The 26,688-nt window shown below is 38.9% G+C and overlaps 2 protein-coding genes across 17 annotated transcripts; both read left to right on the top strand.

Annotated features, from left to right (window-relative positions):
* Positions 1 to 2,348: 2,348 nt before the first annotated feature.
* On the top strand, positions 2,349 to 9,168 carry LOC136845165 (serine/arginine-rich splicing factor 7-like). Its single transcript, XM_067115127.1, has 5 exons — positions 2,349 to 2,479; positions 6,091 to 6,301; positions 6,745 to 6,921; positions 8,192 to 8,440; positions 8,784 to 9,168. The coding sequence occupies exons 2-5, from the start codon at positions 6,105 to 6,107 to the stop codon at positions 8,848 to 8,850; spliced, it is 690 nt and encodes a 229-aa protein (XP_066971228.1). The 5' UTR covers positions 2,349 to 2,479; positions 6,091 to 6,104; the 3' UTR covers positions 8,851 to 9,168.
* Positions 9,169 to 14,661: 5,493 nt separating this feature from the next.
* LOC136845161 (serine/arginine-rich splicing factor 7-like) lies at positions 14,662 to 23,778 on the top strand. 16 transcript variants are annotated; one of them, XR_010855094.1, is made up of 6 exons: positions 14,662 to 14,800; positions 20,657 to 20,868; positions 21,216 to 21,371; positions 21,805 to 22,107; positions 22,638 to 22,886; positions 23,371 to 23,778. XR_010855094.1 is itself a non-coding variant. In XM_067115122.1 (5 exons), exons 2-5 carry the CDS (start codon positions 20,672 to 20,674, stop codon positions 23,435 to 23,437), a joined length of 588 nt encoding a protein of 195 aa, XP_066971223.1. In that variant the 5' UTR covers positions 14,662 to 14,800; positions 20,657 to 20,671; the 3' UTR covers positions 23,438 to 23,778. The 16 variants fall into 16 exon arrangements, 10 of the variants coding, with proteins under 10 accessions (XP_066971223.1, XP_066971216.1, XP_066971221.1 ...); XR_010855092.1 differs by having other exon boundaries at positions 21,216 to 21,392; positions 22,719 to 22,886; XR_010855091.1 differs by having other exon boundaries at positions 21,216 to 21,392.
* Positions 23,779 to 26,688: the final 2,910 nt, after the last annotated feature.

Genomic DNA, 26,688 nt, shown 5'->3' with positions numbered 1-26,688 from the left:
CAACAATATTCTTTCAGCCAGCAACAATATTCTTCGAGCCGGCAAGTGATTTACAGTTGCTGTCAACCATAATATCCGGACCACGTAGGGGGTGTTAGTGCCTTTCCATTCCAAATTATGTTTGCAGCGTCCCTTCGGCTCCTAGCAGCACCCATTTTTAGCCTTTTATTTTACCCCGGGTAGTTCGTTTCCTTCATTCTCTGGCTCTCTTCATCTTGCTGTCCAGCCACCCCAACTTCCTCATATTTCACTTTCTTAACTAATAAAAGATAAAAAAAGAAAAAAACGCTGGCTGAAAGAGCCCCAGTGCTTGACTCAATCTAAATTTCGTGAATCAATTCACATCAACTATAATACAAAATAAAACTCACGAAGTTCATTTTTTATGGAAACTACTAGACGAATGTGAAAAAAGACCTTTAGGGCGCCGATATACTAATGCTTAGAATGAAGGCAGCAGAATGATTTCACTGGGCGATTGCTTTATTCTATCTAATCACTGTCTAGCTCTGGAATTTCCCCGGCTCTCAATTCTTATCCGCCCTCCGTTTCATCAATAAGTAAAAAAAAAAAAAAAATCCTGAATTTTGTAGCCCCGTCTTCTCGAACGAAAATTGTACTATATTGAACTTTTCTTTTTAAATAAGATGAAAGCTGACAGCTCAAGGGAAAAGAAAATTGGTTGCTATGTTACCCATTTATTGATTTATTTTCATAACCTGTTTATTGTAAGTTCGGGAAAATCAATAACACTCTCTCGGTGTCTCCACGATATGCAAAGACAAATAAACACGGGGAGCATCTGATATAAGCCATTATAAAACTGCAACGCGCATCTGGTAAAGGTAAATTATATCCCCAAACGCTATAAGCCTAGCCGTCTTCCCTTCTATAATCTCTAGACCTTGCCCTTAATAGTAATGCAGAATGAGAGTGGCCTGGCTAAGATTTGGTACGATACAATGACCACATTTTTAAGATGTGGTTACATTAGTAATAAAAGCAAAACCCTTGTTACGACAGGATAATGTTTGGTTGATCCAACTTCATATAAAGAAACGCACGGAGGAAAAATAAAATAAGAAAATAAGTGTTATCTCCGTGAGCATTAACATGCTAATGTCTTCATCGTAACTATCTTTTTATTTTCATTATCATCGTCGTGTCATCATGTTCATTTTTCCTATTTTATTATTATTATTATTATTATTATTATTATTATTATTATTATTATTATTATTATTATTATTATTATTATCGGAAAAATCTGCAATTTATCTCTCTCTCTCTCTCTCTCTCTCTCTCTCTCTCTCTCTCTCTCTCTCTCTCTCTCTCTCTCAACGAAAGCCCTACAGTTTCAAATAAAGTGGGAAAATAAAATCGCCTTTCATTTGGTCTCGCAGTTTTTAACATCAATAAAAGCAACATATTGCATGTTGGGACATCAATTTTACACCAACCCTCATTCGTGTTTTTTTTTTTTAGGCTTCCTCTTATTTCATGTTCTCATTTCTATATACAGTACAGTACGAAACAGTACGAGTCAACAAAAAGAAATCAAACATTTCAAATCAGTTCAATGTACTGTAATCTGTAAAACACATACAGTTGTTTACGCTCGTGGCAACAGTTTTTACGTAACAGATAAGACGAATTTTGTGAATCCACGCCGTATAATTGTAAGCTGTTCATTGTAGAACGAATCATTTACATTTACGTTACAAGCATTATGTCTAGATACAATCATTGATGAACATGGCAAACTAATCGTAATTTATTTTGCAGCGAAAAAGAAACCCGGAGACGAGGCTTGTAGAATAAAGTCATTTCTACGTTTAGTAACGTATTCAACCACACGTGACAGAAAATATGATGCAATAATGTGAATGCTCTTAGCATGACATGTCGTTGCACTCCTTGTTACTTCAATTCAACTGACAGACCATTACGTATCATTTTCCCCGGATGTTTTTCTTCACAACAAATTATAGCAGTCAGCGTCATAGTGCATTCCGCGTATTACATAATTACTTTCTCGTCAAATGCTTATTTATTGGCAAGATAAAGCAGAATTGAAGTCACCTCTGTGGTATATTATTGTTCAATAATATTGTTACTTGTATTTATAATTATTTTTCGCCCGAAAGCAATACAATGTAATCTTGACAACAAATTAAAGCACTCAGCGTCATAACGAGGGCCTCTTATTACGTAATTACCTTCTCGCCAAATGCTTATATATTGGCAAAATAAAGCAGAATTTATGTAACTGTTGTGATATATTATTGTTATATAATATTTTAACATGTATTTATAATTATTTTTCACCCGAAAGCAATAATAATGAAAAAGAACCATCGGAAAAGTTCTGCTACCGAGGCTATGTCAATGTTTCTCAAACAACAACGCTCGCGGTGAAGGTCTTCGCAAAATATGATGTATTTTGAGTGATACGGAACAATAAGGAGCTCCTTTACAGGTAAGAATGGTAGAATAATAGTACGTTAATTATCCAGGCGACGTAGATAAGTGTAGAAGGCTGCCAAAACAGAAATTTCCGTGGTTCCCTGTGACTATGAACCCGGTGAAGGAGTTTCTCGTCGCCATGTTGGGAAATTAGTAGTCCTGTCTAGAGATCACGCAATTATATGTTGAAAGTCAGTGTAACCTTTTGCTGTAGAGGGTTTTATGTGAGATATTTATTCAATTTTTAAAAGATAGGATTCGGGTAGTACACCGAGGCAGGGGTTCACGGTTAGACTAGGCCCTTTTAGGCTGCTGTCATTTTGGGTTATTCCTTACGATATTTCAGTCTGCTTTTACCTGTAGGGAGTCTAGAAGACGCAAATGAGTCGCTAATTCTAAGGCAATAACAAGATTTGGGCTATCCCTGTTGGAAACGTCATTGATTTGCCTTTATTCCCGGCCCAGCCTGCCAAAAATATTGTATACTTAAGTTGAGATAGGGCTAGGTTAGTTTTACCTCGTTTGTTTCGAATACTGAATAGCCTATGGTGAAACGGATGACCACTACCATATCCTGGTTCCCGACTATCTGCGACCATATTTACATCCCTCGGTTATTTTTCGTTAGACTCCAGCCACCTCCCGCTTTATAATTTATATTTTTCTTGGGTAAATCACATCAAAACAAAAAATTTCTTCTCAATACATAACCTTCGCAAATGCCTAATAGCAGAGAAAATAAGGACTTGTAAGGTAAGACAATACCAGCCCCCTCCATAACTAATACGGCAAAATTGTAACCAGTAAACACCCCTAGTTTACGTTAGGTTGGGATTTTTAGGTTCTTTACTACCTTATTTCCTGGCCATTTTTGCATGAAAAATCCAAAATGGTTTTTCATGCAAAAATGGCTAGCTGGCACCTTTGGAAATGGCTGGCTGGAGTCTTCCGAAAAATTACCCATCCCTCTTGCTTGTGTTTCTGTTTATCCCTCTTGCTTGTGTTTGATATTTATAGTCTTTATTGTTTTTAGGCAGCGCTCATCCCCAAGGGGCTGGTACTAAGTAGGCTAATAGCGAACCAGAAGGGTGCGGTAGTAGTCTTCATTTTTACCTATGGTATGCATCTCCCACATTGCTCAAGAAATGGTACAAGTTCGTTTCCAGTCCGAACTCCGGTAGAACTATATAGTAGCTCCGTGACAGCGACTGCCTTCTAACTTATCTTTTTCTACAGTTTTTTTGGTTGCTAATTATGAATTTACCTTTAATTTTTGGTACTCGAGTGTAATTAACCTGTAATAAACCCCTGAAGTCCATCCAACAAGGGGTTTCCATGTGCGATCTTCACAAGACAGAGCACGGCTACGTCTGTTTCGAACGGTTCATATTCCGTCCGGCAAGTGCAATAACTTGTTAACGTATGGGTACCCCCCCCCCCGGGCCAGTACTAAATACGGCGAAGGGACATTCCATTTGGCCCACAACAAACAGATGCACCGCCAGTATCAGAAGCCCTAAAAGTGTAGAAAAAAACCAGTTGAAAAGGTAAAAATGGCACGGAGCTAATGTATAGAATTAGCGAGATTTCAGCCAGGAGTCATTCGTTGTAAAGTTTCCAAACCTCAGGCCGTAAGCACTTATATGAGCAAAATAGGCACTGTGCTTGGTAACAGCCCCTTGAGGATGTACTGAAAACATAAAATAATGATGGTAAATACAATAAACATAATGGTAAATACCATAAATGTTGGTTTGGATGTAATGACCTATGGCTGAGATGACCTGGACTGGAGTACTTGATGGTACAGAGTACTGGGTACTTGATGGGATATTAAGGCTGGAAATGAACATTATCCCAATAAATGATTGAGTTTAAAGGGAAAATAGAAACAGAATCCCAGTCCCCTAAAAAAAAAAAAAATCACTAGGAACCTCATAATCTAACCTAACCAAGGGCACCAAGATCTTGACCTGGGAGGTCTTCTCTCCCCAAACTAGCATTACACCCCCCACATCACATAACCCAGTAGAGTTTATGCAGATACCTTAATGTGACTTTTCTCTCCAACTACAGTCTCCGTAAGGGGTTAGTGCCGTCAGTGCTGCTCATGTGGTGCACTGTAGGCATAACTTGAGGTTCTTTGCAGCATGCCCTCAGCCCTTAGCTGCTACCCCTTTTGTTCCTTTTACTGTACTTCCTTTCATATTCTCTTTCTTGCATCTTTCCACCCTCTCCTAACAATTGATTCCTAGTGCAGCTGCGAGGTTTTCCTTCTGTTGCACCTTTCAAACCTTTTATTGTTGATTTCCGTTTCAGCACTGAATGACCTCATAGGTCCCAGTGCTTGGGCTTTGGCCTAAATTCTATATTCCATTCGAGCTACAGTTATGGTTTCATCTAGGAAAGTATGAAAGAAATGTTGATAAAATCCAGTTACGATATGTACATACCCAAGTGTATAGCCTATTTTAAGCTAGGTCAGCCAATGGTTGAAGCAGTGATGATATAGGCTAAAGAGTTGTAAGTGTATGTGTTTATGTTTTATATTCAAATTACTTTTTAGGAAAATTACATTACAGTTCATCTCATTTGGTAAATAGGAAAGTAAAATTACGCCTAAAGATTTACGTTCCAGGTACACATTAGGCTCATAGTTGATTTCCTTAGTGTTATTGTGGTAACAATTAAGTGGCGTTTAGTCTAACCTTATAGAGGGAAAAGTTGGTGTCAAATGATTTATGTTGATGAAGTAATGTATAGGGTTCTCAGTGCAGTCTGAACTTTTGAAATAGGATTATGTTTTTTCCATGAATTTGACTCAAAAACAGTACTTGAAAGTGTACCAAATATTTTATCACTTTGTGTTGCGTTTTGGAGATGCTTGGCCAAAGAATTTGTTTAGCAGTATCTGATGTTCCAAATTCTGTTTGTACTAGGTTTTTGAAGCTTAATATCCATGTAAGTCAGTCATCCCAAATAAAGGTTGAAGCCCAAAACCTCAATCAGTTTTAAATATTTTTTTTTATTGTTTTATAAGATAAAACCATTCAGGATAGAGAGATGAAGCAAAAATTAAGTTTTTTATATAAACCAAGAGAAGCAGAAGCCTGAGTACATCAGTTGGTGTAGCTCACTTGATTGGTGATTTTGAAAGTGTGTACTGAATTTTGCTCTCTATCTGTTGACAACATAATTGAAGAGCCAAATGATACAATAAAGAAGCGACATGCACTTGAAAGTGATATTGAATGTTTCTGTCAGTGCACAAAGATAACTTATTGGAGGATGAAAGCATTTACTTAAGTTACCTTTTGTAATGCTTTTCTGTATGAAACAGTGTCATTGATTTGCTTATAAAACCATTCAGTACAGTATAAAAAAAAAAGAAAGTTGCCATTTGTGGCATTTGTTTTACTAAGTTTTTTGGGGAAAAAAAAATTGTATACCCATTCAAGACCCAAAATTGTGATTGTTCCATGAGTCAAGATGCTCTTAAAGATAAGTTGTTTAATTTGTATAAATATGGAGAGTAGTTTTAGTTCTCAAGTGATTTGGTCAAGAATAGTATACCAGGTAAAGTTAAAGCGGTATGATTTAACATTCCCTTATTCTCTTTTTCAGGGTGTGTTGTAAACATGCCTTCAGCATTAGACTGCAAAGTCTATGTTGGGGACTTAGGTTCTGGTGCATCCAAACAGGAGTTAGAGGAAACCTTTTCATTTTACGGTCCTCTTAGAAATGTATGGGTCGCCAGAAATCCACCTGGTTTTGCCTTCGTCGAATTTGAGGATGTGAGAGATGCGGAAGACGCTGTCAGAGGACTAGATGGCAGGTAAGTCTTATTTCTTTTTAACATTGAAAAGGTATTTGTTGCCAACTTGGCAATAGTGCTGGTTTTTATTAATATGGTTGAGAGATACAAGTAAGCAGTTTCAAGAGCTCCAAGATTTGTTCATAATTTCCCTTTAGTATTTACATGGTTTTTTGTAGGAAAATTCTTGTTAATGGTATAGAATCAAGGGGAAGGATTTTTTAATATGATTTGTATGGTAGTTGTATGTATGAGTAACACTCCAGTATTTTATTGCTGTTTGTTTACACGTTTTCCAGTATTTTATTGCTGTTTGTTTACACGTTTTATTGCTGTTTGTTTACACTTTTTCCAGTATTTTATTGCTGTTTGTTTACACGTTTTCCAGTACTTTATTGCTGTTTGTTTATACGTTTTCCAGTATTTTATTGCTGTTTGTTTACACGTCTTCTGTTATTTTTCAGAACAATATGCGGTCGCAGGGTGCGTGTAGAACTATCCACAGGTAAAAGCAGAGGGCGTTTTAGAGGTCCTCCCCCTCGTAGAGGTCGCCCTTTTCATCCGGAGGACAGATGTTACGAATGTGGTGAAAGAGGGCACTATGCCAGGGATTGCTATAGGTACAGCCGACGTCACTCCAGGTAGTGTAACTTTTTTTCCTTTTTTATGAGAGAAACCGTGATTCTGCATCTGGTCGTTATTGCACGAATCCTAAAGTCCTGAGCTTGGTCAGTAAGCAATCTTTTTTTGGGGTACTGTAGTTGGGAGGGTTGGTGGGTGGGTGGTTGAGTGGTTGGTTTAGTATAAGCCCATACTTAGGTTTCATGTAGGTCTTAAATGGGAGATGCTTTCTTCTTTTTTGTTTTGTTTTTTGTTTTATTTTTCCATTCAAAGGAGTTTCTTTCTTGTGATGCTTAATCTGCCTTAGCCCTGTCTTAAGGCCTTGTGTGGTCTACATAAAAAAAAAAAAAGAAAAAAAAGAGAAAATAAGTAAAAGATAAGGGGGTTGTAAATATCAAAAAGAAGGAATTGCTATTAAACACACTCATATTTTGTAGGCAAAACGGCTGAGATCCCCATTCCCAAACGAGTAGTAAGATCGTCGCTCTGTCAATTGAGATCATCGCACTCCATCTTGAATTCCTTCTGGCCACACTCCTTGAACTTCATGGCCTCATTTGTAAAGCTTACTGCCTGCCAGTCATTCAGCGTAGAACTCTATCGTGCTCTACTTGAACATCGCAGTTACATGAGCGTTCAGCGCAGGTTAAACACCGCAGTTACATGACCCTACTACCTACGTGGTCGAACGTCAGACCTTCAGACAACCTTCTGAGATACATGACTCTAGACAGAGGCACAGTAAGCTTAATGATGTAAAATTTAATTGATCGTTATTTTAATTTAGGTAGATTACTCACTGAGTTTCCTAGTCCCCTTTACTTCTATTTATATCATTTCAGCCAGAGGCAGTTCATGTAAGTAATTGATGAATGAGAATATCCATTGAAGTGTCTGTGCAAATCTGATTTATGGTCTCCTTATGTCAGTATGCTTACTTTTTAAAAAGAAAATCAAATTTAGTATTTTTGAAGAGTATTCCATTGGAATAAAGCAATGTTATATTTAAGTGAACATTAATAGCAGGTACATAGGGCAGACCATAACGAGTGGGATGTACTGAAAACGTGCTTGTCATGCCTATACACGCCAGGTTCATCTGAAGCGGCCCTCCTCCCACCCCAAAAATCCAGGCCCTATTTTCGTGCATGGCAGACCCCCCTTACATGTAGGATCGTGAAGGGATTGGAAGTTAAACACAGACTGGCATCCTCCATACTCAGGGAATTGGATTTGCACTAATCTTATAGTCAACATCTTTCCCGTATACTAACAGTTCTTTGTGCATAGGTACTCGAGGTCCCGAAGTAGAAGTCGCTCTCCCAGACGGAGGAGATCTTACACCCGTTCAAGATCACGCTCACGTGACCGGTCCAGGAGTAGGACTAGGGATCGTTCAAGATCAAGAGACAGAAGCCGTTCCAGAGACAGATCCAGGTCACGCTCACGTTCCAGAGATCGCAGCCGTTCTAGAGGTGGTTCCAGATCTCGGTCACAGTCAAGAGAACGTGACCGTTCACGATCACATGATGAAAAAGGGTAAGTACTTGTAAAGATTCGTTTGCAAATTGTTAGGCCAGTGGTACAATCTTAGCTTTTCCCCCCATTAATCTTCTAAAACAAAACGCACCTGAAATTTTGTCATAAGTTTCAATTTTTTGTACAGTTTTAATTTCTATTTACTATAAAGTTAAATTTATGAAATGCCTGGTTGATTGTATGTAGTGGCTTGTATGTTGCTTAGGTTCAGAGTTTTGACTTGTTAAGGATTTCACTGAGTAGTAATCAGATTATATATAAATATTGAATGTTGAATTATGCCATGGATGAGATGTAACCACAAGGTTTATGTTGCATTTTAAACTTTTTTCTCATATTGCAGAGACCGTAGCAGATCTCGATCACCGGCACAGAATGGCAGTCCCAAGGAAGAGATAAATGATGACTGATGTTTCATGCAATATGTTTAGGAGCCCTCTTTTGTACCTTGCATGTCTTAGGTTAAGCCTTTTATTTTTGTGATGTAGATCGAAATCTTGTCTTGACAGTACTTCAATGCAGTACATCAAACTAGAAGTGCCCTTTGGTAAAACAGAGCAAATTATTTAGTGTTTAATTGTATTAGTTTTAGACAGTCCTCTGACTCTCTAGATTTTGAGTGGTTGTAATATGTGTTAAGAATTTGTTTCTTTGATATGTGTGGTATTGGTCACATTCCAGCAGTTTTGAATGTGTATGGACTAAAATAAAATATGAATATCACATAATGTTCTATGATTAATCTCCAGATGCCTGCCAAGTTGGATGAAACTGTATGTTTGGAAATTTAACGCTTAGAATTGCCAATATATTGTATTTTAGTTTTGATTCCATCCCTTCAAAGTCAGGGGATTTATTTTTTCCCAAGAGTCATCTTTTGATGTATTTCACCCTACAATTGTACACTGATGGAAGGAATTTTGTCAAACTCGGGTAAAGGTAGACCAACATGTAAAAATATTGTTAATGTTCGGGAGACAGTGCGTCCATCTTGTTCCATCAGGGTGTCCATTACATTATCGCAACAGACACGGTTGAAGGTATCTTTGTCATACTTAATACAAAGGTGGACTGTTATGCAAGCATGCACAAGGGAAGGCGCTTAGCATGTCGGTGAATTGGCATGCATGAAGGAAGGTTTTCCGGTGACTGTCACACATTGCAACTTTACTTGGTTGAAGGATTTTCATTAAAATTAGGTCGAGTAAATCGCCATGTCTGGATGTGTATGAAAGAGTGGGTGATGTGTCTATGTGACTCATGTTTTCAAGTAATCATTCTAAAAATACCGACCAAAAAGGGAATTTATAGTTCTGATCGGTCTAATTTGTTCAAACTTTGGACATTTTTAAAATGCAAGAGCAGTGACTTATGTGCCATCCAGACATCCAAGCTCGACAAGTGAAACCTCTTCGAGTCACACCAAGGTGAATGAGTTTGTAATCTTGGTCGTGATGATAGCCTTGCACAGGTGGTTGGCAGGGTGCCAGTTCCACAAATGCGTCATAAGGAAATAGATGATTAGTTTAATCTTGAAGGAAAAGTAATTGTATCTTCAGCATGGCAACATTTATTATGGCTGGAAGAGAAGCGTTGGTCAATAATAGATACTGGTGAGGAGTGCGTACAATAGATTTGTTGAAATGTACCCCGTTACAACGATTTAGAAATGAAACTATAGTTACTGGTTTCTCCATGGTGTTAAAGGTTGCATTTGACTTGATCACTCGACTGCGAAACATTTAAAAGATTGTTGATGCAGAAATGTAAAGCACAAATGCACACTTGAAAATGCAAAAGCTTTAATCCACTTTCAGAGAGTTTCAGATTAAGAATATTGTAGGTAAAAACTTTCTTTTGAACACTAACGGGTCTGTACTCCGTGTGTGTGTGTGTTAAGTATGACCCCAGTTTGTTATCCAACCTCTCAAACTTTTTTTGTGCTTTTTATGTTTTCAGGACGAAGTAACATAATACCAGTTGAGCATGGTTTCATTGGGTTCTTTTGTGCAATTTATACCTACGAGAGTAAGTATAAGGGACAGACTGAGAGGTAATACTTATTAGATCGTAATTTATAAAACATTTAACACTGTAGCCCTGCAATATGCTGGGTGTCTTAAAACTGAAACCTATTTTAGTGACAGAAACTCCCCCTGAGAAACTGGGTAACACGTAAGTGCAGGATGTACGCTTACTCAAGGTTAAATAAAAATGCATGTTATGAAAGGCGCTACTGTCGTAGATCTATGAACAAGACACTTATTCGAGGTTTTTAAAAAATGCATGTTATGAAGGAGCCATTGTAAATCCATGAATGTGTCATTATTGTCTAAGCTGCTGTTATTTTACATTAAGCTGCCCTAGTACTGGTAGGCCTACTGGTTCCTGCGCTTGGTCAGCTGGTTATCATAGTTAACTGCATTACAGCACAAAGAGAGTCCACAGGAAGGAAAGAGTTGGTAGTTCCCATCACGAATACAGTATGTTACGATTTATAATGGTCGTTCTGTTCCTTACCACTAATTTCAAGTTTGGTCTAGTTGCTAGACTCACCCATTAACCCTAGTCTTTTGCCCTCTGCGTGGTCTCATAAAGATCAAGATGAAATGTTTTTCATCTTATCATTTTAGATTGCTTATTTAGTTTTAAGCACGTAAAAAGATAAGAAATCACTGAACTACTTCCAGATTCTGTACATGTTTTTGTTTCAAAATGCTTAATTTTTGGGGGTGAAATTTCTCTCTTGTTATATTTACAGAATACTTATTGTGCGTCTGCCTCCATTTATTTTGAATCGCAAATTTGCTCCTTCGTGTAATTTAGAATTCATTTATCGTATAAGGTAGCGTTTGCAGCAACTCAAATCCACCGTGAATTACAGACTAACTTACTTTCCTTGAAAAAGAGGAGCCATATATGCTGGAGTGTATAGCGTGAAATTTAGCATTTTCAATCAATCGTCTTGCATGACCCCCGTCCTGAAACACTACCTCGAAACCTATTCCATAAAGCGTTTGATTTTATCTGGCTCAACGAACGTGACAAATAATAAATCGGCCAGCCGAATTATTCTCATCAACAGAGCTGAAATTCTTGAGCAACACGGGCATGTCAGAACATAAGAGCTAACGTGGTGCCTACAAGCATCCACTGGAGTTAACAGAAGGAATAATAAACTTACCCGGGTCAAGTGAGTCGATCAGGTAATCATGACCAAAACCACAAATTGCCGGACGCTATCATTTATGCCGAGTGTATTTTGTCATGATCCCCTTGGTGATGTCCCGTTCGAAATAGTCGATCTATTTATTATTAACTCTATGCTCTATCCACTTGCTTGTTAATGTTAGGCAAATGAAGCATATAATGACTAGACAACGAAGTTTAGTAAGAGTTGTTAGGGAGCATTTGGAGATTTCCTTTACAGGTCTTATTTCCAATGCGATATTATTTAAGCATTTTGCAATGGTTGTTCAAGTCATTCGGCGTGATAAAGAAAAGGACGTATATAATCATTATCGTAATCATAATACTCGTTGCTGAGTAGGGTATTGGGGATTATATCTTATCTCAATTACCCAATTATACTGATTACACAAACGCCACAGTCTAATTGTTTTGTACCCACATCGCTTCGCACACTGTTTTGTAAAGCGTTGTTTTACAATACAATGGTTTAAGAACGGACGAAAGACGTGGTTTACTTTGTATCTATACGAAGAGCAAAGTAACATGTACAGTAAAGATATAAATAAATTTAGAAGCAGCATATGTCGTTTTGCTTCCCATTCAGGTGAAACGTGTTCGACGTGACTTAGCTGTCTCACCTGAGCCACCAAACCACCTTGCTGTACTTGCAAGCATATGTTTAATCTTTTTCCCGTGATCTTTGTAGAGCTTTGGCCCATAATTATGGCCCCTACGGCATTTTTTTTCGGCAGAAGTAGAAATTTTGAAACGCTTACGCCAGGTAGACATGCACACAGGAACCAGACGAACATCGTTCAGTTCCAGTGAGCTACAGAGGAAACGAGAGGGAGAAAGGTTGGGCTTATTACAGGAAAAAAAAAACGAAAAAATCCAGTTTGGTAATAGGAGGGAAGATCAGAGGGCTACCGTAATCCCACAGTGTGAGCGAGGCCATATGTGTCCTATGAAGAGAGGACAAACTTTCTCCTTGAGCTCAACGGAAATGACTGAAATTGGAACTACAGAAAGAAGAGAGCGTGAGCAGCTTTGTGATGGAGCTGGTAGGTTATCGTGAGAGGAGGTCGAGTTAGACACGGTCTAGAAATACCGGAGTTGCATCGCTGGTCAAATGCATTGCTGCAGATTCAGTCCCATCAACGGGAGCAGACAAATGTAAAGCACTTCAAATAAAAGAGCAGTGTTTCAAAGAGGAATGAAAAACTCTTACGTAATGGTTCAGCAGTTTAAAGAAAATAACTTGCGGTATCTAAGCACTAGACATTTTTGAGATAAAGTTTTCGCAATATGAACTCTGAGATCTTTTCAAGCACGCAAAATCTTATCTGAAGTGAGAGGTTGAGAGGTTCAAATGAACTTTTATTAAAAATAGAGGGAAGGATGAGGGAGGAGACAGAGGTAGGCCTATTGAATCTGACAATTTTACCGGATCCCAATTCAGCTAACTTTCATGCCCAGAGAAATGGTAATTTGAGATCGAGTGTATCCACAAGGAAAGTCGAATCATCGGCAATGTGCATGAACAGAAGAGGCAGACAGGAGAAGGTCACTAATTAAGAGAAAATGAGATGGGAAAAGAGGACAGATGTTGTGCCGTCAACGACAACATAAGATAAAAAAAAAATTCGAAAGAAGTTTTAAAGAAGAAAACATGCAAATGTTAAGTAGAAGTTTGATTAACAAAGTCTTATGACAGATAATTTCAAGTGTCTGCATCTTGAAGCTGTCCCATTTAGAGTACTAGAAAAAAAAAAGTTGTTTACGTTATAGCAAATATTTGCCGCCGATAAGGCAACGTTATTTTTTTTGTATGAACACGTCTGTTTTCACAAGAATTTTTATAGCCTGTGAAATGTAAAAAAATGTCTTTGCTCACTTGAGAAGAAAGCATACATTAAAGCATATATTACTGTATACTACCAAGACCATTCTTGTTTATGTTTTGTTTTAAACAACAATTGAGCAGGATTCCTAACCTCTCAGGAATTGCTGTACACAAACTCGAGGCCTATCTGTCATTTGAAATACCGAAATATCCGCTTTAGTAAACCATTATAATTTCTGCCAAAAAAAACCTTGTTTTTCAAAATTTACATGGCTTTTTAATATTTCTAATGGCTGACTGGCTGATTGTGTAATATGCATATTAAAAGTTACCTTGTTCTTCTAATCTTCCAGGAAAACTCTTAATCTGTATCAGAGAGAACGATCTGTATATTGTAAATCAATATTTTTCTTTCAGATGGCTACTTGCCATAGATAATACTATAGACTACACGTAAAAGACAGGACTAAATATTCAAGTACAAAAGTAAGAAAATTCACAGAAAACTAGTGAGGGCGAACTATGGGAATCTGGAAATGATTCAGTGGTCTGTTTATTTACTTTAGTAATAATAATAATAATAATAATAATAATAATAATAATAATAATAATAATAATAATAATAATAATAATAATAATAAAGGAACAGTTTTGGCCGGTGCTGAGGCTGAATTTCAGGAAGACCCTTTGCGAGGCCTCACAGCCTAACAAGATGATTTTTTCCACTATCCTTCATATAAGTGTGAATAAAAATTTAGATAATTGCAGTAGAAACAGCAGCTTAACATTATCTTTAACAAACTATTTGAATAAATGACCTGGGTAATGTACAATGGGATGAAACTTTCAGTAATTACTTTAAGTTATATGCAAGGGACTGGTATTGACTATTATTTTAAAACGTTGTTTTTACCAAAGTCACTACTTTGCCTATCTTTATTTTTTTTAATCGTAGGTAGATATACAATTCGGTCGTTGTATCTGTACTTAAATGTTTAGTTTTCCTCTTTCCCGCAAGGACCCTGTTATGCAGAAGCCTTATTTACAAGTTAGAATCAATTTTGGACTAGCTTTGATGAATCTGTGTGCATTTAAAACAATAAAACTGGGCAAACCATCCCTAAAATACAAAAAATACGACACGAAATGCCAGCCTGAACGCTGACGCGTCCTGAAGTCAAGCCGTCAAACGAGAGAAGAAGAAGAGCGCGGGGGGGAGCAGCAGCGGCGGGGCAAGAATTTAGAATTTACCGTAGGCTCCGAGTCTAGTGAGTTGCAGGGACTGACACGTAGTTGACTGGCTGCGAGAACGAGCTCCTTCACGGGTAAGGATATTAATTTATCTGCAAATATAGTTTAGAATTGAAGGGCGAACACCCCTGCCTTGTTGTAGTGGTAATTAGTGTAGAATTTCCGTCGGTATTCCGCTGTGTACGGGCAAACTTATTTCGGTGGACCCGGCGAGGGAGGCTGGCATTTTCGGCGCCATGTTGGCTGATGAGGGGGTGATTTCGGGTCCGGTCCACCCACACCCCGGGTCCTGAATGGTGCGCAGTCACAGTGCATGCTGATTTGTGTCTGTCAAGTTTGCCAATTTGTACGTTTAACGTGAGTTTATTCGTGTAAATTGTTGCGTTTTGTGAATTTGCCTGTCGGTGTTAAGTAGCCAAGATGGCAGCGTGACAGGCGTTCCAGCACGTTGCGCTTGGGAAAAGGCTTATCCACCCGGTTTTGAGGCAGGCCGTTTTTTCCGTCATTTACAACAGCTTTTTTTCGCAGAGGCCTCTGCCGTTATTTTAAAATCCTCCTGCAGTTCTAGTGTCGTCCGTATCGTAAGGGAGAGACTCCACCCCAAGGTACCGACTAGCGGCCTGCATAGCGTAAGGGAGGCACCCCCAAGGTACCGACATTTAACAATATTTTAACTTTTATTGGTGACCCCATGTACTGTATGTTGACTTTTATCCCCCCTAGGATATTCATTAGGTCCGTTTTTTGTAATTTGCTTAGTATCCCAGACTAGCCAAGTGTATGGACACCTGTTAATTACAGGATTACAGTTTTCCTCAATAACCCCACGTTTGGTAGAAGGCACCGCCCTGTGTTAGTGTAGGCTAGGTGAAGGAGGGTTAGACCAGTAGGCCTGTGTCTCCCCGTAATAACCGTCTCGTTAGCCTTTAGGAAATGCAATAATTTCTTTCTCAACAGGGACAAATAATTTTGTTTTATGTACTTTTCCAAGGGGCTGCACGTAACTCGGGGCCCATATTGCACGTACTTGTGCTTACAGCCGAAACAACCCAAACTTACAAATACCAAATTTTAAAAATTGTTTGGTAGAACTACAGGGTAGCTCCGCGTCGCCGACGGCACTATAACTTTACTTTTTCTACATTTTTTGGTTGCTAATTATGAATTTACCTTTCATTTTTGGCACTTGAGTCTAATTAACTTGTAATTAACCCCAGAAGTCCAACCAACAAGGGGTTTCCGTACACGCTCTTCACAAGATAGGGCACGGCTACGTCTGTTTCGAACGGTTCGTATCCCATTTGGCAAGTGTAATAACTTAACGTATGGGTAACCCCTCCCCCCCCGGGCCAGTACTAAACACGGCGAAGGGACATTCCATTTGGCTGACAACAAGCAGATGCACCGCCAGTATCAGAACCCCTGAAAGTGAAGAAAAAACCAGTTGAGAAGGTAAAAACAGATGCGGAGCTAGTATATAGAATTACCAAATTGTTTTTCCTAGGTATACAAACTGTAGCTTTTCATGTTGGAGGAAAACTACGTCTGCCTCCCCACTTCTCTTCTGCCAGTGTTACATTTTTTCTAGATTGGCTTCCTCCAATCTAGATGGAGGTAAACGTATCCCGGAGGCTTTTTGGCATAGCATCTGGAATTTATTTTCATAGGAGCAGTTCCACGTAAATAATAAAAGTTTGTCGGGTTTTAAAATAAATGCGTGATAGGGTTTTTCCTTTTCCCCTCATAGTTATTAATGTTCCACCTGGGTTAATTTGCTGCCTTTGGGGAATCAACTGACACGAGACTTAATAGGGTTACTTTTGTTGGGGGGGGGGATTAGCCAGGTCAGGGCATGGTGCCCTATGTCAGATTAGGAAGTTAAGGTTTGGTTAGGTTAGGATACAGCATTCTAGGAAAGGTTAGTGGTAAAACTTTATTTTACTTGCGTGGCCTGATTCCCGTCAGTCGCCGACCAGGACAGGTTACGGCCTTTGGGTGGGGTTCCGGCCCCCTGGCCAGGTCAGGGCACGTCGCCCTAATTTAGGTTAGGTGGGTAAGATCTGGTTAGGTGAGGACCTGGCATTATAAGAAAGGTTATGTCTATGTATGAGAAACATGTCTCGGTTGGTGACTGGCAGGAATCAGGCAGCGCAACTAAAGTAAAGTTTTTCCCACAGTGGGTAGAATGCCGAGTACTGTAATGGTTTACGACTGACTTGTGGGGGAGGGGCCTGTCCAGGCAGCCAGGTTAAGGCACAGCGACTGAGGTTAGATTATGTTAAGGTAAATCTGGTTAGATCATATTCATTTGAAATGCCTACTATGCCTATAGCATAGCAGCCCTGACCCCTTGATTAGCTCCTCCTCCATATTTGAAAGGCTACAGCTTTTATACCTAGGAAAAATACAAATTACGTTACCAATTGGGTATTTTTTATGGGAATTTGAAACTACTAAATAACCATCTGGCACAAATGTTCCCTGGGCTATATCTAATGATTATGAGTGACCCTATAACCGAGTGTTATACTTTTTGCGTATCCTTTTACATTCCCTTGACCCAAAGATTGTATCATTGGCGATGAAAGTCATTCATTAAAAGGACAACAAAAATAATCAGAATGCATTCAAATATAACTGGTTCCCCATAAGTGATCATTAGTTAGTAAAGCATAATGATATCTTGAATGCTGACATAAGTAATTTTAAACATCTGATATCCAGCTTTAGTCTTGTCTGTGCTCTGAAAATTTTCAATAGCCTATTAGAAGAATACCATAGTTTTTTATTAGTGTGTACATGCCACTACTTAGGTTGTAAAACAGGAAACCTTGACAGTAATACAGCACTCAGACATTAAGTGTAGGATAATTATAAATAATGGATTTAGTATTTGGTAAAATTACTGGTTTAAATACCTGTACACGCACCAGTATTCAGCAGAATGACTGACACTTTCACATAAGTATATCATATGTCACATGTATTGTACATCACTTGTCATACTGTTGCATTTGGTGAAATGATTCACTTAATGCATATATACCTTGCCTAATTATTTTTAACATGAAAGAGCAGTACAGTACAGTATTCTGCTCTGGTGTGGTGGTGTTAACCCCTTGTAGGTCGGACAATAGTAAAATTATGAATGGTTATACTAGACTAAGCCCTTTGAGTCCAGGGGATCTACACTCAGTTCTGGCTTATTGCCTGTGTGCTTTCAGATAATTGTCTTGTATGCTCTGTTTTTTTGGTTATCTGTTAAGAATGGGTTAGTTTATTGATAATTAAAATGCCACTACTATTATGGGAACTGGAGTTAACTGCCAAACATCCTCCAGACATCAGCCTAGTACGTCTTATTAAAAAGTAATTCTGGCAGGTTTCTTTTGAGTGACAATTTGGTCATTATCAGAATCTCAGAATATGAAATATGCTTGGTTTGATTTTATTTCATTAGAATTTCGAAGCAAATTGTAGATCTTAACATATGGTTATAACAACATTGTCGCCTTATTGAAAATGGGCATCAGTGTGGCTGTACATTGAAATGATCATAAGGCAAGTGGTGGAATATAGTATAATAAACAGTTATTTTACCTGGTAAATGTGAACCGTAGTGAATTAAAATTCTGATATGATCTATACATCAACTTTTCATCATTTGCGTTAATCATCCAGGGAGGGTGCAAATACATTCAGGGTACAGAAACAGGAATACAAAATCCAAGTAGTAAATAACAACTATCCTTATGAAAATTCTACATTAAACCAAAAATCTCCCAGAACTTGACACTCAAGCAAAAAAAAAAAAAATTTTTTTTTTTTACAAGGTCTTTTATATATTGCCTAACATTGAGGCATGGGAATCCCTCCTGTTCTTGTGTGTGCCTGAGGTTATGGCAACCCATCAGTTTTTGACAAAAGATTCTGGACCATTGTGTTTTGCCGGGGGGTGTCTGGATGCAGTGCATTTTTGCCTGGCATTAGCCTTACATAACTATACTAGAAGAACTGTACATCTTAGGCCAGATTGCCAGTGTCTCACTTAATAGGATCAACAGACATAAGGAAGTGTCCAAGAACACCAATTCTTTCTAGCTTTTGAGAAGTGGGTATGCATTTCTGTGAGGAGGATGACTATCCTGTCCTGGTGAGAGCTCAACAGAGTTGGGTGTTGGTCTGTTGTGAGGTTTGCAAAGGCACTACAGAGTTTTGCAGGTAATGAGGATAGGTTCCTGGTGGCCCTGACTACCTTTTTGTCATTTTACCGTAGGGACGTCACCCACAAGTCCTAGGACACCTTCTCCTTAGGAACTAAAGTGGCTTCTCGGAGGGTTGTGTAGTCATCCAAGCTCCTTAGCAGCAATGCTGAATGTGCAGGCAGGCAGGCTTCGCTGTGGAGCATTCTATCATTGAGCATCAGTTCATAAGGTGCAGCTCAGTGTTCTCCCCTTTTGCAAAAAGGGAAGGGCAGTCATAAAGCTATCGTTTAAACCCATCAGTTGATAGTTGACCCAGATGTTAGCTCCCATTTTTTTGGGGGGGGGGGGGAACAGAGCTTGTTTTGAGGTTGTTAGATTTAAAGCATAGTCACAACTCAGGCTGGCTTGGGGCCCAAGCCATATTGTAGAGGGAGGGTACAGGAGTCATGAACCCCTGCTCATTATCATGACCGGAAACATGACATTTCCTGATAAATTCAACTTGCGTCGGTGGAAAGTATCCTCCCGTCTGAGAAGTGTCTCCCCCACAAAAGTTAGTTTGTACAGTATTTCTGTAGAAAGACTTGTAAAATTTCAAATAAATATTTTCCGTAGGCATACAGACCAGAACATTTTATCATAGTCCCACCTCAACCCCACACATAGTCCCATACGCCAAAGTAAAAGTGCTGTCTTCTGGCAGGTGAGTTGGGAACTCCCGTCACTCACTTGCCTACCACCTTGTCATGAAGCTTCAGTGACTGTTCCTAGTTTACGCTGAGGGATACTCCAGCGTACAAGGCTCTGGTTTTTATAATTAGGATTTGATTTTTATAATTAGGATAAATACAAACTAACACAACTATGATATTTTTCCTCGATATGAGAGTGAAATCTTAATCCCTGTTGCCAAAGGAAATGACATTTAGTAAGTCCCTCCTCCACCCTGTCACTCATCTACCACTGGTTAACTACTTTCTTACCAGGCTTCAACAACCAGGCCTGCTTTTGCCAAAGGTAATCCTTATAAAAGGTACCCATTTTATATTTATGGGAAAAATGCAGATATCTTGAATATACAAACTTAGAAGGTTTAAACATATATATATATATATATATATATATATATATATATATATATATATATATATATATATATATATATATATATATATATATATATATGATTGGTTGGATATCTACAATTGAAGCTGATCTAAGGAAAGATCAAGCTATGTGTAGATAGTATTTTAGGAAGCTTGATGCTGAGTGTTTTGATCTCCATCCCCAATGTCAGCAAATATAATTTCATGCATTACATGTACCATACTGCAGTTAAAAGCAAATATCCTAGCATCTATGTTCTTTAGCATCAGTGTCATGCAAGGACTTAATGTTGTTTTACCCCTATAGGGCTGAGATTTTTTTTTTTATATTCTCACAGGAGCTATTGACAAGTGATTATTTTTTCGTAATTCTGATTTTACACAAAGCGGTAGCTTGTTAACAGTTTAACATTTTTTTCATTGATCTTACTGAACTACACTGCCTTCTTATGGTAACAAAATTGTTTGTGGCTGTACTCGATGCCAAGCACTAACAATAGGTAATCATGTTTCTTATTTTCAAGATATCCATATCTTACGTTTTATTGCACGTGCAAACATTGTAATGGTGGTGTGATTAACTTCAGGTCTAAATGAAGTATTTCTCTCTTCTTTTCAGAGTGTATTTGTAAACATGCCTTCAGCATTAGACTGCAAAGTCTATGTTGGAGACTTGGGTTCTGGTGCTTCCAAGCAGGAGTTAGAGGAAGCTTTTTCAAAGTATGGCCCCCTGAGAAATGTGTGGGTGGCCAGAAATCCACCAGGCTTTGCTTTTGTGGAATTTGAAGATGTAAGAGATGCTGAAGACGCCGTCAGGGGACTGGATGGAAGGTGAGTGTCTGCATTTTTGGTTTACGGAATGTTTAGAGCAGGGGTTCTTAACCGGGGGTATCCATACCCCTTGGGGGTATGAGACTTGATCTCTGGGTATTGGTATTTATTTTATTTAATGTATTTCGACAGTCGAAGTGAAGGGGGTATGGGACCATATTGGACAATCCATTGGGGGTCTGGAATCATTGAAAAGTTAAGAACCCCTGGTTTAGAGGATCTGTTATCGCATGCAAAACAAAGTTTAACGTACTTAGGGACTGAAGACGCCGTAGGACAGAATTAGTTTGAGAAGGCTGTGAAGTTTTCAAGGTCAGCGAAGTATTTACAACGAATTTATTTTTCAGAACAATATGCGGTCGCCGGGTGCGTGTAGAACTATCCACAGGAAAGAGCAGAGGCCGCTTCAGGGGCCCTCCACCGCGCAGAGGCCGGCCTTTTCATCCAGAGGACCGATGCTATGAGTGTGGCGAAAGGGGACACTACGCCAGGGATTGCTATAGGTACAGCCGACGTTACTCCAGGTAGCGTATTGTTTTTGTTTTGTAAATAAGAAATGACGATTCTGCATCTGGTGGTTATTGCTCGAATCCTAAAGTCCTGAACTAGGTCAGTAAGCAAAGTTTTTTGGTGTAGTTGGGAGGGGTGGTTGGTGGTCGAGTGGTTAGTTTGGCCAGAATAAGTCCATTCTAGGGTTCATGTAGGTCATAAATGGGAGCTGCTTTCCTCTCTTATTTTACTTTTTTTTTTTTTTTATTTTTTCCATTCAAAGGAGTTCTTTCTTGTGATGCTAAATCTGCCTTAGCCCTGTCTTAAGGCCTTGTGTGGTCTACATTAAAAAAGAAAAAAAAAAAAAAAGAGAAAATAAGTAAAAGATAAGGGGGTTGTAATTATCAAAAAGAAGGAATTGCTATTAAACACACTCATATTTTGTAGGCAAAACGGCTGAGATCCCCATTCCCAAACGAGTAGTAAGATCGTCGCTCTGTCAATTGAGATCATCGCACTCCATCTTGAATTCCTTCTGGCCACACTCCTTGAACTTCATGGCCTCATTTGTAAAGCTTACTGCCTGCCAGTCATTCAGCGTAGAACTCTATCGTGCTCTACTTGAACATCGCAGTTACATGAGCGTTCAGCGCAGGTTAAACACCGCAGTTACATGACCCTACCTACCTACGTGGTCGAACGTCAGACCTTCAGACAACCTTCTGAGATACATGACTAGACAGAGGCACAGTAAGCTTAATGATGTAAAATTTAATTGATCGTTATTTTAATTTAGGTAGATTACTCACTGAGTTTCCTAGTCCCCTTTACTTCTATTTATATCATTTCAGCCAGAGGCAGTTCATGTAAGTAATTGCTATATCCATCGAAGTGTCTGTGCAAATCTGATTTATGGTCTCCTGATGCCAGTAAGAATATAAAATAATTGGTAGAAAAGATTTTATGGAGATTATAGTCATTTGGAATTCATTAGAATTTGATTAGTACTACAGTACATTGGGCAGACCATAACGAGTTTAGGATGTAACTGAAAACGCGCTTGTCATGCCTATACACGCCAGGTTGAGCTGAAGCGGTTCTCCTCCTACCCCAAAGATCCAGGCCCTATTTTCGTGCATGGCAGACCCCCTTACATGTAGGATCGTGAGAGGGTTGGAAGTAATAGCCAAAGACTGGCATCCTTCATACTCAGGGCATTGGATTTGCACTAATCCGTTAGTTGGCATCTTTCGTTTGTACTAACGGCCTTTTGTGCATAGGTACTCGAGGTCCCGAAGTAGAAGTCGCTCTCCCAGACGGAGGAGGTCTTACACTCGCTCTAGGTCTCGCTCTCGTGACAGGTCCAGGAGTAGGACTAGGGATCATTCAAGGTCAAGAGAAAGAAGTCGCTCTAGAGACAGGTCTAGATCACGCTCACGCTCAAGAGATCGCAGCCGTTCGAGGGGAGGTTCTAGATCCAGGTCTCAATCAAGAGAAAGGGAACGTTCTCGATCACATGATGACAAAGGGTAAGTATATCTCAAAAAAATCATATGGGTTAGTAAAGGTTGGGTTATTTATTTCGGTTTGCCTCTCTCTAGACTACTTGGGTGAATTGGAAAATTGTAGTATATGATGATGATGATAAGGCTGCTTGAAAGTTTAATTTGATATACTGGTACTAAATTAACTAATTTTGATACCTTAACTGTAGTATTGTTCTTGAAAAAGTAGAATTTGAAAATAGAGGGAGATGGATTTTCATGAAAAATCGTTTGCAACAAAATTTGTCTTGGGTCATTTGTGAGTTTGTTGATTTTTCTGAGAATTTTTCAAATACTGCCCCCAATTTGATCAAGTTAAAATATTGCATTCAGGTTTTTTGGTAACATTGGTAGGGGAATTGGCATTGCTTTGTGAAATTTTTGTTTCTGCCAAAATAAAATTGTTTTAGTTCACTTGGGAGTTTTAGATTTAGACATAAGATTTTTATGCACAGCTCTTTTGTTCCAGAGACCGTAGCAGATCCCGATCGCCAGGACAAAACGGCAGTCCAAGAGAAGAGATAAATGATGACTGATGTGTTACATGCATTCTGTCAAGCAATCCTCTTTTGTACCTTGCACATCTTGGTTAATTGATAAGTTTCAATTTTGTTTTTGTTAGAGGTTGAAATTGTGTAGAAACTACCCCTCAGTACTCGAGTAAACTAGTGGAACTGCCTTATGACAAGGGACAGAAATTACAGTGTTGAATTTTATTGATGGTTTTAAATATGACTGCTACTTCACTCATTTGGGTTTGAATGTCTGAAGTGTCAATATAAAGGATTGATTGGTCCCCTCTTTGGTATTTGTTGTATTGGTCACATTCCAGCCTTTTTGAATATCAGTGTATTGATTAAATAAAAATCAGAAGTTCCACTTACTATGAATTTTCACCTATTTAGGATAATTTTTTGGTGGTAATGCATTCTGGCAATAGCATTTCTTTTTTGGATAATTTTTTTTGGTAATACAGACCCATGTCCAGATTGAAAATTTAGTACTGTACTTGTAATTCCAAGAGGTTGGGGAATACTGTTCATTGAAAATGGAAAATTCTCTCTTTTCATCATTCCTGTGTTCCAGCAGCTTTTGACTTTTTACTTCATGGCACAGTGGAGGTCAGATATACATCACTGTCATTGGCGATCAAACGAATATAACTCACCATGCGCACAGGAGAGATCAGATAATTACTGCCTCTTCATATCTACAGTGGAGAGCAAATATTGCTGTCTTAAGGAAAGAAAAAGTTGAGAAATTATAAAATAATGAACCAATTGTTCTGTGAACATGGCATGATTTTGAGGCTACCCCCATGGGAGAATAATTAATTGTTGTGGTCTGGTTCGACTATTCATTTCAGTGTTGATATGTATTTCCACTACTGTACTTATTTCTTCTACAATACTTTGAGTAACCTCTGGATTTTAACACAGATGGAATCTGACAAAGGAAATAGGACAGAAGTGGGGGGGAAAAAGATCCTACAATAATGTAATTAATAAGAAGGCGCTGTTATGTATAAACGACAGATTACAGTAATGAGACTGCATTAGCATGCTCTCAAATTATGAGACAGACTGAGGAGTTGAATTTGGTACAATAGTTGCCAGTACCATGTGACAGATCAGTAACAGGAGTAGTCTTTACAATGATGCAATGACAGGAAAATACCACACGAAGTTGAAGCACCTGTTTGTGCTTTAATGATTAGGTGGGTGTTGCAAAGGCAAGAGCAACCAGAATGACTTTAATCTAGAGATGTCATTTTACCGTAACACCAGTTACATTCAGAACACTGCCAGGTTTATCAGAAACATATATGTTGGTGTCCATTAAAGACCAGTGCTGAACTTTGTCATAATAGTTATGGGGATGAATAGGAAGAGGTTCCTGGTAAGTGATATGTGCAGGTGAAATAATAGTCCAGTAGTAGAATCTAAAGAGGAGGTTTGGAAACATTTAACAGGTGGAAGAGTAGACTAGGAGAGGACTGAAAGTCAACATAAGCAAAATAGTGCATGGTGAATGGTAAGGTAGCAAAGGAAAAAGTAGCCGGGGGGAGTGGCCAGGTGATTTGTGGGGTGAACTCAGTAAAGCACCACAAAATATTGAATCGGTTAGAACAGTTACTTGTAGTGGGAGGATTTTTGGTGGCCAAATGCACTCAAAGAACCAATTTAGAAAGATGAAAGTGGAAAACACTTGCAGTACAGAGACAAGTCCTAGAAGTAGAGCATTTCTGTTACCTTGGAGTCTTGCCAAACTGTAAAGCAAGACTTGAGAAGCCAGTAAAAAACAGAATCACGGAAGTATGGATATTTTGGAAATGTGTATTATAGGATGTTTACATTCATGCTAAAGCACAGTGGGAAGGTCATACTATGAATGAGGCATGGAGAAATGTTTGCAGGAGCGGGAAAATGGATCTTGATTAATATAGTGTGGCCATGTAATGGGAAGGTTGAGGAATGTTTGGTCAGAAAATCAAGAGATACAAGTGGAGCAGGACTGGACCTGTAAATTGGGAAAAATAGACCTCGGAGTTAGGAACAGAGGATGAAGATAAATTATTAAAAGCTAGGTGAAGATATTTGAAAGAGTGATTTATGCCTTTTAGAAATGCGACTGGATATTGTTAGAATTATGGTATACATGAAATTACTTTTCCTTTGACAACCTTGGTCTGTGAAAGCAAGATTGGTAATTGGTGGTAGGCAAAGAGTGGGAATCGCTCATTAAACTGCTATAAGCCAGCACTATTTCACCCATTGTCAAGTGTAAGTATTTTTGTAATACCTGACTTGGAGTTGAAATTTCTTTCTAGCTTGATGTATGGTGTGTTGTTTTTTCAGTGGAGGGAAACAAAAAGTGTGAAGAAAAAAATAAGGACATGAGCCGTTGTGTAGCCTCTTTTTCTCCTTAGCATTATTGTAACCAGTTTTGGTGCCCTACTTGGGAAGGTCCTGCAACCCTGATGCCATGCAAAAAGTGTGCTGGCTGGTCTCCTTCACAGCAGAGGAAAGCCAAATGGTGTTTGGTGGGAGCCAAGGTTTCTTAGCCCTTCATCCTACTGAATCTTTTCTGTTCCTTTCTCCTGGCCTGGCCTCTGTCTCTCTGTACATGCTTATCCTGAAGGGGATGTGTCCATGAGTTTAGGCAAGCAGCACATGGTCTCTAACAGTGCAGACCCAAGTGTGTGTGCTGTGACATGAGAAGACTCTTCCCTTATATTTCTGTCAAGGTAAGTAGAGAAGAGTAGGGATAGATTCTGCTTTCTCTTTTAGCGCATGCACAATCTGTAGATCGTGTGTGTGTGTAGACAGTTTGCAAGCAACAGTTTGCCACGTTATGATAATGCTGGGTATGCCTTGTGCATGTGATTGTCTAGACACTGGGTGGTCAAAGATTCCTCCTGATATGCACATGCATAATGGCATGCCTGAGCATTTGTCTGTAGCCTTTACTCAGGCCAGTCATACAAAAGTCAGTGGCAATGTGGACTACGGCTCTAGTGGTTATGAGTCACTTTCAGCTCTCAGTTCAGGAATTCCTACATAGAGGACTGATTGATTGTGACCATAGTTTGGGGAATCTAATAGGATCCTTTTTCGGCTCATTTGTGAGGATAATGATCTCAAGGAAGAAACCTTTGCTCCTTAATTGAACCTATTTCAGAGCATATTGTTAGTGTGCCCTCTGGAGGCAAGATGGTCATCCCAGCTGCTTTGGATGCTGCTTGCTTGTAGTGTCTTGGTCAGTTCAACAGTCTGATCTGTGGTTT

Source organism: Macrobrachium rosenbergii, chromosome 13, assembly GCF_040412425.1.
Source record: "Macrobrachium rosenbergii isolate ZJJX-2024 chromosome 13, ASM4041242v1, whole genome shotgun sequence".
Lineage (NCBI taxonomy): Eukaryota > Metazoa > Arthropoda > Malacostraca > Decapoda > Palaemonidae > Macrobrachium > Macrobrachium rosenbergii.
Note: the sequence above shows the minus strand (reverse complement) of the source record. Positions and strands in the feature narration are given on the sequence as shown.

Coding starts and splice junctions, on each gene's coding strand:
- LOC136845161 (XM_067115112.1), top strand. CDS start 20,672: ATGCCTTCAGCATTAGACTGCAAAGTCTATGTTGGAGACTTGGGTTCT. Junction 20,869..21,215: donor GTCAGGGGACTGGATGGAAG/GTGAGTGTCTGC, acceptor TTTATTTTTCAG/AACAATATGCGGTCGCCGGG. Junction 22,887..23,370: donor CGATCACATGATGACAAAGG/GTAAGTATATCT, acceptor CTTTTGTTCCAG/AGACCGTAGCAGATCCCGAT.
- LOC136845165 (XM_067115127.1), top strand. CDS start 6,105: ATGCCTTCAGCATTAGACTGCAAAGTCTATGTTGGGGACTTAGGTTCT. Junction 6,302..6,744: donor GTCAGAGGACTAGATGGCAG/GTAAGTCTTATT, acceptor GTTATTTTTCAG/AACAATATGCGGTCGCAGGG. Junction 6,922..8,191: donor TACAGCCGACGTCACTCCAG/GTAGTGTAACTT, acceptor CTTTGTGCATAG/GTACTCGAGGTCCCGAAGTA.